This window comes from the organism of the source record quoted next, unplaced genomic scaffold, assembly GCF_019419815.1.
Source record: "Pyrus x bretschneideri cultivar Hongxiangsu unplaced genomic scaffold, Pyrus_bretschneideri_v1 Contig8, whole genome shotgun sequence".
Classification (NCBI taxonomy): Eukaryota; Viridiplantae; Streptophyta; class Magnoliopsida; order Rosales; family Rosaceae; genus Pyrus; species Pyrus x bretschneideri.
Window position 1 is genome coordinate 4,154,221 of NW_025999820.1, and position 11,381 is coordinate 4,165,601.

General features: G+C 39.0%; 2 protein-coding genes across 5 annotated transcripts; one reads left to right on the forward strand and one right to left on the reverse strand.

The window, feature by feature from the left end:
* The first annotated feature begins 4,726 nt into the window (after positions 1–4,726).
* LOC103957396 lies at positions 4,727–9,944 on the forward strand. Of its 4 annotated transcripts, XM_009369553.3 has the most exons (11): positions 4,727–4,867; positions 5,480–5,546; positions 5,672–5,925; positions 6,182–6,515; positions 6,629–7,276; positions 7,405–7,845; positions 8,034–8,228; positions 8,301–8,357; positions 8,532–8,594; positions 8,676–8,773; positions 9,100–9,944. In XM_009369553.3, the coding sequence occupies exons 1-10, from the start codon at positions 4,842–4,844 to the stop codon at positions 8,757–8,759; spliced, it is 2,169 nt and encodes a 722-aa protein (XP_009367828.2). In that variant the 5' UTR covers positions 4,727–4,841; the 3' UTR covers positions 8,760–8,773; positions 9,100–9,944. The 4 variants fall into 4 exon arrangements, with proteins under 4 accessions (XP_009367828.2, XP_048431465.1, XP_048431466.1 ...); XM_048575508.1 differs by having other exon boundaries at positions 8,532–8,773; XM_048575509.1 differs by having other exon boundaries at positions 4,728–4,867; positions 5,480–5,507; positions 8,532–8,773.
* On the reverse strand, positions 8,996–11,319 carry LOC103957411 (U-box domain-containing protein 4). Its single transcript, XM_009369566.3, has 2 exons — positions 10,061–11,319; positions 8,996–9,913 (listed from the first exon to the last, which is right to left on the reverse strand). Exons 1-2 carry the CDS (start codon positions 10,949–10,951, stop codon positions 9,857–9,859), a joined length of 948 nt encoding a protein of 315 aa, XP_009367841.2. The 5' UTR covers positions 10,952–11,319; the 3' UTR covers positions 8,996–9,856.
* Between the last annotated feature and the right edge of the window lie 62 nt (positions 11,320–11,381).

Genomic DNA, 11,381 nt, shown 5'->3' on the forward strand with positions numbered 1-11,381 from the left:
AACCCTTCGTCGCCAATCCTGAATTACCCAAAAGAAACTGTGCACTGTGGGCTCGCCTGAGACTTGGTACCTACTAAGAGTTTGGCTCAACTACACAAAAGATCCTTTCCAACTACCCTCATTTCCAATTCCTTCTCACCATTGAAACTCCAACCACATGACCAATTATGAATGATTCACAAATACTTTCATTTATCATTCACATATACCATAGTATATTCTCAACCAATAGCATTTCAACAATAATTCCATAACCAATAACAAGTAAACATGGAAGAGCAGTATTTATCCAATTAGCAACCCAGATCACATTAATCAACCAACAAGATTGATCATAATAATATAATGCTTCACGAAATTTAATAAAGCGAATCTCCGTAAAGGTCTACCGTATTTCCCCTACCTAGATTCCAAAGCATTGCTCTGACTCTTTACTACAAGAGTCTACCTTCAGCAACTCCTATTTACAAGTGTAGGCAATTACTAAAAAGCATGACATGAACTCTAACCCCAGTCAAATAACTTGGTATTACTAATTGAACACGAACCAATTTAAACGTCATTTTGGTTGATCTAGAATAGCTTGGTCATAACAAACTAAATGTTTGAATAAGTACAACTTTTAGAAAATCACGGAGCATGTGAAATTCAAATATACATATGCATGCTTTTTTCTGGTATATAATTAAGAAAGGTGGCATTTTAAACCATGTATATGCATAATACAATTATTTCCAACTACAAGATGTATGCTTGACTTCATGTATAATTGAAACTATTTATATCATATGTGTCTGTAGCTTGATAACAAGATAACAAGCTTGGATCAAGTTAGTAGATAACATCTATTTCCTTCGATATATATATATATATATATATATATATATATATATATATATATATATAGTCTGATACTAATATGCTGCTTTATATATATAACTCGCTGAGAAATCAATTGACATATATACTTGAAGCGGTATTGCAAAAGATAGCAATATTGTAGGATTGGATTTTGTGAAGCTAATTTCATAAGAGCTATCACAACCAAACGATTCACTGTATACTATAATAATACTAATACTTTCTTGTCTAACTCCATTCAATCACAACCCTAATTGAAAGCTCAAAAGCTCTACCATTTAGGTCAAAGAATTAGTACTTACCCCTCTGTGTCCGTGTTCCCTTCATACTGGCAGAAGGACATTAGTCCACCATAATCGACCTTGCTCCTTTATTTGATTCTTTCAAAGCCGACTAACCATCATCAACATAGCAGCTCTATTCTTTTATACCTTAATTTGTTTCCCATTCTATTGCCATTTCCGCAGACATCCAATTCAACCTTCATCTTAATTTCTTTTCTCATCCTCTCTCTCACTCACTCACTTTCTCTGACCCAAAGTACCTTTTCCCTCTTCTCTTTATTCATCTCTCACTAGACTCGTTTCTTACTGGAGTTTGTAGCTCTTGAGGTCCCTATTTACACTTATACAATCCTTGGTGATTACGCATCAGATAAATGTATATAAAGGAATAGTCGGCAATTGGAGAGGAGGAACTATCGACTTGATAGAGAAGAACAAATAAGGCAGCTACACCTAGCTAATAGATAAGGCTTGTTTTTTTTTTTTTTTATCATCATGCAACGCACGAGCTTCAAGTGTTCAATAATCAAAGTGAAGGGGGAGGTGTCACTCAAAAGGAAAGATGAAAACTGGTTTGCCACCTCCAAACTGGAGTGCTCTCCAAGTAGTCCTACTCATTTATCATTTCAAATTACAAGCATGCCAATTCTTTCATTTGGCCAACGCGTGGACACCAACAACTAAATAAATTTGTATATTTAATCAAAATTTATTTAATTACTAAATAATAATATTTAAATATAGGTCTTCACATTAGATCAAGGCCAAGAGCCTCATATGCCCACGATGAAAATGGGGATTTGGCTGAAGAACCTCCGATGCCAAAGTTAGAATTTTGAGGGAAAAATGTTTGGAGAATTTAGAGAATTTTTGTAAGACAATTCAACTTAGGTTTTTGGATTAATTGGGGTGGTATTTATAAGGGTGTGGTTGGCCCCTTTGGGAGAGATGAGAATCGGCCACATTTAGTGGTTTTTTGGGTGTAATTTACAATTAATTAGCTAATTAATAAATTAATTGAGTGATAAATAAATTAATTAGTTAATTAATATAATTTAGGAGAAATAATTTGGGAGTTACCTTGTGAGGGAGATTTGAATAAATACCTATTTTGATCACTTTTGACCTTGATTGAGCCATGATTGTCCGCTGCTTGCGCGTAGAAGCTTCGTTGTGCCTTGAGGGTAATTTTTCTTTTTCAACCCTACAACAATCACAAGGCCAGAGATCACGTATGCAATGAACATTCTAAGTCAATTTATTCAAAAGTCGAAGCAGCAACATCTTGGTGAGGCTCATTGACTTCTTAATTATCTTAAACAGGTTCCTGGTCAATGTTTATTGTCTTCTTCACAAAGTAAGTAAAACATGATTGGTTATTATGATGCAGATTGGGCTCGTTGTCCGATCACACATCGTTCTGTATGAGTTATTGCATTTTCTAGGGAACTCACTTACTTCTTGAAAGAGCAAGAAACAAGTCATAGTAGCACGATCATCTGCTGAAACAAAATATCGTTCCATGGCAGCAAGTACTTGTGAACTTACTCAGTTGAGATACTTATTGAAGGGCTTGCAAATAAGTCATCCTAACCTGACAGGACTATTTTGTGACAATCAAGTTGCTTTATATATTGCAGTGAATTATGTGTTCCATGAACATACCAAGCACATTAAGCTAGACTACCACACTGCTTGCGAGAATTCAAAGAGGGAAGATCAAGACAACCTATGTACAGACATGGGAACAAATTGCTAACATGTTACAAAGCCACTAGGGACACTTGTTTTTCCTTTGCATCTTCACAAATTGAGTGTTGTTTATATCCACACTCTAACTTGAGGGGAGTGTTAAAGGAACAATATTTGATTAGAGTGATTATAGGGCTTGAAGATAGTCAACGATTTGGTTAGTGATTACAGGATCTAAAAGTAATTACAAGTAATTAGCAGTCATTTACCTAGAGTAGATTACAATATTCATGTACAACTGAATATGAATAGTATTAGACTGTCTTCACAAGATAAGATATGAAACAAATCCAATACAAAATACAAATTGATTAGGTTAGAAAAAGAAAAAGAAAAAAAAAAAACAAAACGTGAGCTAAGTCAAAGAAGAAAACGCTCGCTATGGATTAACCAGTCTTCAAATCATATAAGTAAGGGTAAATTACACTTTACCACCTCAAGTTGAGGTCTATTGCAATCTCATACAACATCTTCAAAACATTTCACTTTCATATCTCAAGTACTATTTTATTTCAATATAATACATCTGTTACATTTTTCATCCATTGATTCATTAAGAGCTGACGTGGCTGCCACATTTGTGCCACGTGGCTGCCAAATTGTGCCACATGGCAAAAATAATAATTTTTTATACATTAAAAATATTATAAGAATTTACCCTATTAAAAAAAAATGAAAACCTAGAAAACCATTCCCCCCCTCCCCCTCCCCCGACCACCTCCCTCTCCTCCACTCTCTTCACCTCCCCTCCCATCCAAAAACCCACCCCCACCTCCATCGCAACCCCTTCGCTCGTTCATTTCTCCCAACAAACCCATTTCCCACCCAATTAACACGCCCTTCCACCACTGGATCGAATGTGCGTTTTCCTTCGCCATTACCAGCAATGGAAAGCGGCGACGAGGGTTTGGAGAACACTCTAGATTTCTGAATGCAGGAATTGATCTTGTTGATTAGGGTTCCTCCTGGGGAGTCTTCATTGTCCGATGCACTACGGAACACCAATGATCGACGAACTGATCTGAAAATGTCTTGCATTTCCCTCTCTGTGAGTGTTTGTGTGGTTTGATTTAGAGAGCTTTTACATTCTACTGTTGATTTGGGGTTTCATTTGGTCGGCAGAGTAGAGTGAGAAACTTGGGAGTAGAGAGAGAGGAGGGAAAAAGGTGAATGAGGGTTTATGGGAAATGGGGTGGGAGGGGAGGTGGGGTGGGGGGTTGCGGGGGAGGTGGGGGTGGGGTGGGTTTTTGGATGGGAGAGGAGGTGAAGAGAGTGGAGGAGAGGGAGGTGGTCGCCGCCGAGGGGGGTGGGGACTGGGTTTCTAGGTTTTTAGTTTTTATTTTATTTTTAAATAGGGTAAATTCTTATAATATTTTTAATGTATAAAAAAAAAAAATTGTCACGTGGCACAAATTTGGCAACCGCGTGGTGCACAAATATGGTAGTCACGTTAGATCTTAATGGATCAATAGATGAAAAATGTAACAGATGTATTATATTGAAATAAAATAGTACTTAAGATATGATAATGAAATGTTTTGAAGATGTTGTATGAAGTTGCAGTAGATTTCAAACTTGATCCGGTAAAATGTAATTTTCGTTTTTTTTTTGAAAAACTAGTAAAGTGTAATTTACCCTATAAGTACAGGTGAAAATTACATTGCCACGGCATGCATACTTTTAATATTGGACAGATTGGAACTGACGTTAACACTTGTGCTTATCTCGTTTCATTTACGCGACATGTGGTTCTGATTTCTGAAGGGCCAACCTCAATTATTCCGTACACAGTCCCCCTTGGCACATGTTTCACACTAACTCGACCCACCATACTTTTTGTACTTTGGTAGAAGTTTCCCTTTAATTTCTTCATTCGCACTTCACTTCTCACCATTGCATTTCGCTCAGAAAAACCAGAAGAAGTAGAAGAAGAAGAAAGGAGCCATGGATGTTTCCAGCTTAAAAGCTCGGTATCCCTTCAGCTACTGCTTTTTTGCATTTTTTTTTATTCTGTTAGCAGTAGGAAAGACCAACTGCATGCTGAGATAAAAACCCCTTTTTTTTTTTTCTTTACCAACTACTATTGGCAGACCCTCAGATATCTGTGTTTCTGTGCTTAGAGAGAGTGATGCCTTTTTGGTTGATACCCAGATGCTTATTTTTACGAATTTAGAACAAAGATTTTCTCTTTTTATTTTTCTGTTGGTATAGCTAGGTTGCATTGCCTTCAACCAAATTGAATCATTCAGTGTTATCTTAATGCAAAAGATATGGAAATACGGTTGTTTTAGGGTTCGTCTGATAAACTTTTTCGTTTTTAGTTTCTAAGTCTTTTATTTTGTCTTGGATAGTGGGGAACCCGGGGAATGAGAAAGGTGGAGGAAGGGTACTGGGGGCCTGGGAGGGAGGAGGGAGGAATGAACAAAATGGTTACCAAACGGGCCCTTAATTAGCTTACACGAAACATGGTTTACGTGGAAGCTTTCATTGGTTTAGTGGCTTGATGCATGTTGTTTTTTGTTAGTAATGTATTTATTTAGTACGGATTTTATTTAACTCCCCTTGTTCTATGGTCTCACTAGGTACCTTGACTCTTGCAAAAAACACGAGGTGCAACCCAATTCAGCAATTCTATCATGGTTTTCTCAGGTCTTCTTAAATTTTGAATGTGCTCTCACTTTGACCTGTTATGCTTTTGATCATATGAAATTGAGTGTAAAAACAAATTTCCTTTTCGAGATATTAATATCAATGATTCTTATGATATTTTTCAGGCCAAAATTCAGAATTCGAACAATGAAAAGTGTAGCATAGCGATTTCCTTAGACCAGCTAAGGGATGCCGATATATTGCCTCTAACCAACCTACTTATGTCAAGTAACTCTGCTGACATTGATGCCGTTGACATATTTCTGAAATCCAATAGTGACTTGGGCAAAGCAAATGTTAAGGCCTTGATAAATGTAGTCAATCTAAAGCTTCGAGTCGTCGATCTCCAGGATTTGGCATTGGGGAATGATTTTCTGTGGTCTGTAAGCAATTCCAATGCATATTCATGAGAACAATTTATTTTTTGGCTATTTTTCACATTCATTTCTGGTGAAAGTATAAAAATCGAAAGTTCACTTATGTTTCCTTTTTTGGTGAATTTTGAAAGCATATCTTGGTCAAGAATGTTGATTTAGGAAGTAACTTCACTTTTGTAACCAATCGTTGCGTATCTGTGAAATAATTTACGAGTGTGAAAGTTTCTGACTTGTTCCATTGATTTGGATTCTCCCCAGGGATCTCTTACAGGGTTGCTTGGCTTGCCAAGTCTTCAACTTGAGGTCTATTAATATCCAGAAACTCAACATGGTTGGAAGCTTTTTGCGGCTGCATACGCTCAGTATGGACTTTTGTACTTCACTTGCTAGTTTGCAGAAGGACTGTTTTTCTGGCATGCCTAATTTGATGCGTCTCTCAATGTGCGAGACAAGAATTGCTAATCTCATGGCAACAACTGGTGCTCTATCAAAACTTCCATCTTTGGTGGAATTACGGTTCCAAAGTTGTTTGTGCTGCAAGGACACTGGGGCATGTTCTAATTTACAAGGACAACACAACTTACAGAGTGAGGTAAGAACACAGCATGATTACAACTGATGCACTTAATTATTCAAAAGTACGAAATTTCTGTGTTGGTGATGGATTTATTAGTTTATTTTAATTGGTCTTTTGTCGAATTGTAGGTTCAAGAAAAAGACGAGTTCCTTGTAAGTGTGTGTAAGCTAGACCTGAAGAATGCGGCTATCACATTAAAGTATATAACTCATTGTCGCTCGCCCATATGCTTTGAGAAATATTACCGGGAGTACATGATTTCAATGCTCCCTGGTTTGGAAGTTTTGGATAATTTTCCTATCAGAAAGACTGAAAGGGAATTGGCCATGACAACTGCAGGTAAATACTATGAATACTTACCTTACAAGAGACATCACAAAGAAAGTGTTGTTAGCGTTTTGCATAAGCGTGAAATGGGAACAAATGGTATACACTACCAAAGACCATTCAAGCCAAAACAGCTGCATCCTTATCGAAATGGCCAGAATTTTTTCTTGAGGTCCCTTTGTGCTGCCAAAATCGGGTCTTCAATGTGGCCACTCTTACATCCGCTGTCTAAGTTTAGCCACTCATTTAAAGCCGAAAATAAGAAGCCTCGTCCAAGGCAGTTTGAGTATCATCCATCAAACCCCAGTCTTATGGTTTTCGGAAGCCTGGATGGTGAAGTAGTTGTTCTCAACCATGAAAACGAGAAAATAGTTGGTTATATCCCATCCGTAGGAAGAGCAATGAGCAGTGTCTTGGGGCTTTGTTGGCTCAACAAAAATCCATCAAAGGTATATGATCTCTTTAATGGATTAATTTACATACAAATGCACATGTACCAAATGCAAAAGTGGTTCTACTCCCCTAGTCAATGTAGCATTTTCTTACCCTTTTTATCCCTTTTGTGTTGAACAAGTAGCTTGTTGCTGGTTCAGATAACGGTTCCTTGAAGTTGTTTGACATCAATTACATGTCACGAGAAGTTTCAGGCTCCTTCTGCAGCTCCAGTGCTGCAACTTTTGACGATTTTGAGCAGTTGATTTCTCTTCATGTAAATTCAACTGATGACCGGCTTCTTGCTAGTAGTTACTCTAAAGGTCTTGCTCTATATGACCTAGCAAGTGGAAAGCGTTTACAGTTGTTCACTAATATTCACCAAGAACCAATCAATGTTTCCAAATTTTCCCACCATTCCCCTTATATGTTTGCTACTTCATCATTTGACCATGATGTGAAGATGTGGGATTTGAGACAGAATCCAATGCGGCCTTGCTATACAGCTTCAAGCTCAAGAGGAAACGTGATGGTTTGCTTTTCTCCCGATGACCTTTATTTGCTTGTTTCAGCTGTTGACAATGAGGTATAACTATACCAATAAAATGCACTTCAGTCTGTTTTTGTAGAAAAAATATATATAAAATCCTACTTGATCAAACTTTTACCCCTACAGATTCTGAGGTGGGAAGTCATTTTCTATCCTACTGAATTGTGGTGTTTTTTCGAATTTGAAGTCCAGAGGCTAACTTTTATGGGGTTGTCACTTTCCAGGTTAAGCAACTTTTGGCGGTAGATGGGAGGGTTCACATGAATTTTGAAATAGCTGCCACGGGAAGTTCTCATAATTATACTCGTTCATATTACATGAATGGAAGGGACTATATTATCAGCGGGAGTTGTGATGAGAATATAGTTCGCATTTGCTGTGCTCAAACTGGAAAGCGACTGAGGGATGTCCATTTGGAGGTAAACTTTTGGATGACATTTGTATTTTCATATGCAAAGCTTCTACTTATGCTCACCGCTGCTCTTTTGCAGGATACAGAGTCAGGAAATTCAATATTTGTGCAGTCCTTACGGGGTGATCCTTTCAGGGTAAGTTGTGCAGCAAATATGATGCATCGTTAGTTCTTTGATAGCGTCATCCTTAGCTGTGCACGATTTTCTTCATAAGGGTTTAGGATCTTCTCTGTTACTAGAAATCTACTGATGCAAAATTGTTACTTTCTTTTTTTTTTTTTTTAATTGTGTTCACTTTGGGGAAAATAGCATTTTCACATGAGTATATTAGCAACCTCGACACGTCCAAGCTCTAAGTGGGAGATTATCAAGGTAATGCTAATGTGCCATCATCATTTGTGTTGTTTGAAGGTTTTAAAGGGGATGGCTAAAATTGCGTTGGATTTTACGCAGGTCAATTTACTTAGATCAAGTTGCTACTCAGAAGAGAATTCCTCTGGCCAATGTTTTAACCCTTCCTGCTGTCTCGGAGGTTGATATATATTTCTGTGGTATGTCATATGGATGGATAGAGTATATACAAGCACAAGGATATTTTCTGTGAGCATATCTATAAACGTATCTGTCATCGGATGATTTACACCAAACCAAAATTTGAGTACAAGTTTATTTTGGATGTATACTTCTGCAATTGTTCAGCTTAATTTGTGAGTTATTGAAAAGAAATCTGGCAATGGAAAAGTAAATCCGCTGTAATAGAAACAAATGTGCAATTGAAATTGAAATTACAAAGTTTATAAAAAAGAAATTAAAAAGTACATGCTTATGGTTTAAACTATTAGTATTACATCACTTTTGTTAATTTCTTGTTCTGCAGCTTGACTTCTTCTCCTCGAAATTAAGCGCCATAACTTAAGTAGCTCCAAGACTACTTCGGTGCCTCCCAGAGCAATGATAAGGGCAACGTACGCCGTTTTCCACTCCTTAGGCGGCTCTGAGATGTTGAATCCTTTCATTATGTTGATGACACTCATGATGATTGTGGCGTATCCTACCGCATAGTGAAACAAATCCAGAAGACCCCCTTCTCTTATCTGTCTTCTTCGGCCTCAAAGAAAAAGCTACCGCCAATTGAATACAAGCAAGAACAAACAGTGTTATGCCTATGCATCTATGGCCCTTATATTCAATCACTGGAGACATGGCACCGAGAAAGATACCAGTTCCCCGCCCGTGCCCTGCCAACAAAGCCCAGCATTTGGAATCCTCTGTGAACATTGAACCATGTCGGGTCAGCCCCTTTGATATTTTTGAGATGCCTAGCCACAATCGCCACGATAGCCCCGATAGGCATAAGTATGCCCCAGCTGATGGTTTTGACAATACCAAAAGCATACTTCATGGTTGTTCTCATATACAGCAGATACGTCATACAACGGGAGGCTGAGATTTCCTTGTTACAACCGAGTCCCGTAGCTGTTGATTCTTGAAGAATATACAGACATAGTTCCATCTGTTCTTTTGAAAGCAATGATGGAATTGTGAACCGACCATGCAACCCATCTCGAGTCACCACAGTTTGTGTAAAGGCAACGCTGTAATTTTACAGCAAATAGCTACTAGACTCACTGCTGTTATTTCTTCCCGTGCATTTTCATGTAAGAAGCTAAGAGACTGAGGAGTAACTTTGCCTGCAAGGAAACCGAAACTTTGGTAAGCCCTATGCTCTTGTGAGTGCAAACAAATGTGTAAAATATTCAGTTTGGAGTGCAGACGACTAAACGAGGATAGAGAAAATCGTTACTGTTACTCGAATATTTAATCCAGCGGAATCATACCTTTTGAATGGCCCTTGGGGTGCCAGATTGGTTGAGTGCCACTAAAGGTGGAAGAGCTCCTTGTCGAAGCAACGTATTGCAATGTCTGTTACTATCTGTGCAGAGTTGTAAAAGAGCCGCAACTGCATTTTCCTTTCCTCTTGCAGAACCCAACTCGAGAACTTCAACCAGACCAGGGATCCCGCCTTCTTGGCTAATCGCAGTACGCCCCTCAGGAATCGTAGAAAGATTAGCCAGAATAGCAACTGCCTTGTCAACCATTCCAGCTGCCGGGTTCATCAACTCCACCAGGTACTTTACAGCACCCGCTTCAACAATCCGGGGCTTGTTTTCACGAAAATTCGACAAGCTAAAGAAGGTCGAGGCTGCGTCGTTCTTCCCTCTAAGAGTCCCATTCCTTAGTAAATCAACTAGAAGCCTAATAGCACCGGACCTTCCAATCCGAACACTGTTGCCCTCCTCGTGCACCGAAAGGCTATAGAGAGTGGCAGCGGAGTTCTCCTTGGCCTCGGCACTGCCTGTCTCGAGGACATGAACCAGATGTTCAATTGCATTGGCAGTATTAGCTATTGCAGTTTTGTTGGGACCATAGATGGACAAGTTAAGAAGTGCTGTGACAGCATTTTCCTGAACCCCGTTGTCTGCAGATTGAAGCAAGTCCACCAAGAAGTCAATGGCTCCACAGTTTGCAATAACAACCCGATTTTCCATGCCATGCCTGGCGAGTAAACGGAGTTCAAACGTTGCAGCTCTTTGAGATTCAACTGAAGAAGTGCCATTCAAGTCATCAACAAGATCACGAACACGGGCTTCAATCAATCCGGAGTTGTCCACTATTGTTTCGCCGGCAGGAGAGGGCACAGGGCTCACGGATGCTCGACGCCTCCTCATTCTCGCTGCCTCCGCCAATCTGGTTGGTCTCAGTTTTTATACACCAATGTCGACTTCAAGAAAGAGACAACATTAGACACCAAACGCGTTAAGAAAGTTGAAAGTTTGAACTATGAAATCGTGATGAACGTAATTACTTGTACCCGTGTCGTTTGGTTTTCCTGAAGGATTTGAAGACTTTGGACTTGACCTACGTCAACGCTAGTGGGGCAGAGCACTACCCCTAATTCGGGGACCCACGCTACGCGGGCAGGTTGATTAGGGCAAGTTGGATCGGACCTTTCGATTCATAAGTTGATTGTTCTTGCACGGAGTAGACGTGATTTCCACCGGTCATCGATTTTTGCCCCACTAATGTTTTAATGTACAATACATGCGGTCTTAATGTTGAAAGATGTCCCAAGTTCTAATTTTCGCACTCCCGTTGATG

Coding starts and splice junctions, on each gene's coding strand:
- LOC103957396 (XM_048575508.1), top strand. CDS start 4,842: ATGGATGTTTCCAGCTTAAAAGCTCG. Junction 7,277..7,404: donor TCAACAAAAATCCATCAAAG/GTATATGATCTC, acceptor TTGAACAAGTAG/CTTGTTGCTGGTTCAGATAA. Junction 8,229..8,300: donor TGAGGGATGTCCATTTGGAG/GTAAACTTTTGG, acceptor GCTCTTTTGCAG/GATACAGAGTCAGGAAATTC.
- LOC103957411 (XM_009369566.3), bottom strand. CDS start 10,951: ATGAGGAGGCGTCGAGCATCCGTGAGCCCTGTGCCCTCTCCTGCCGGC. Junction 9,914..10,060: donor CCCCAAGGGCCATTCAAAAG/GTATGATTCCGC, acceptor GTTTCCTTGCAG/GCAAAGTTACTCCTCAGTCT.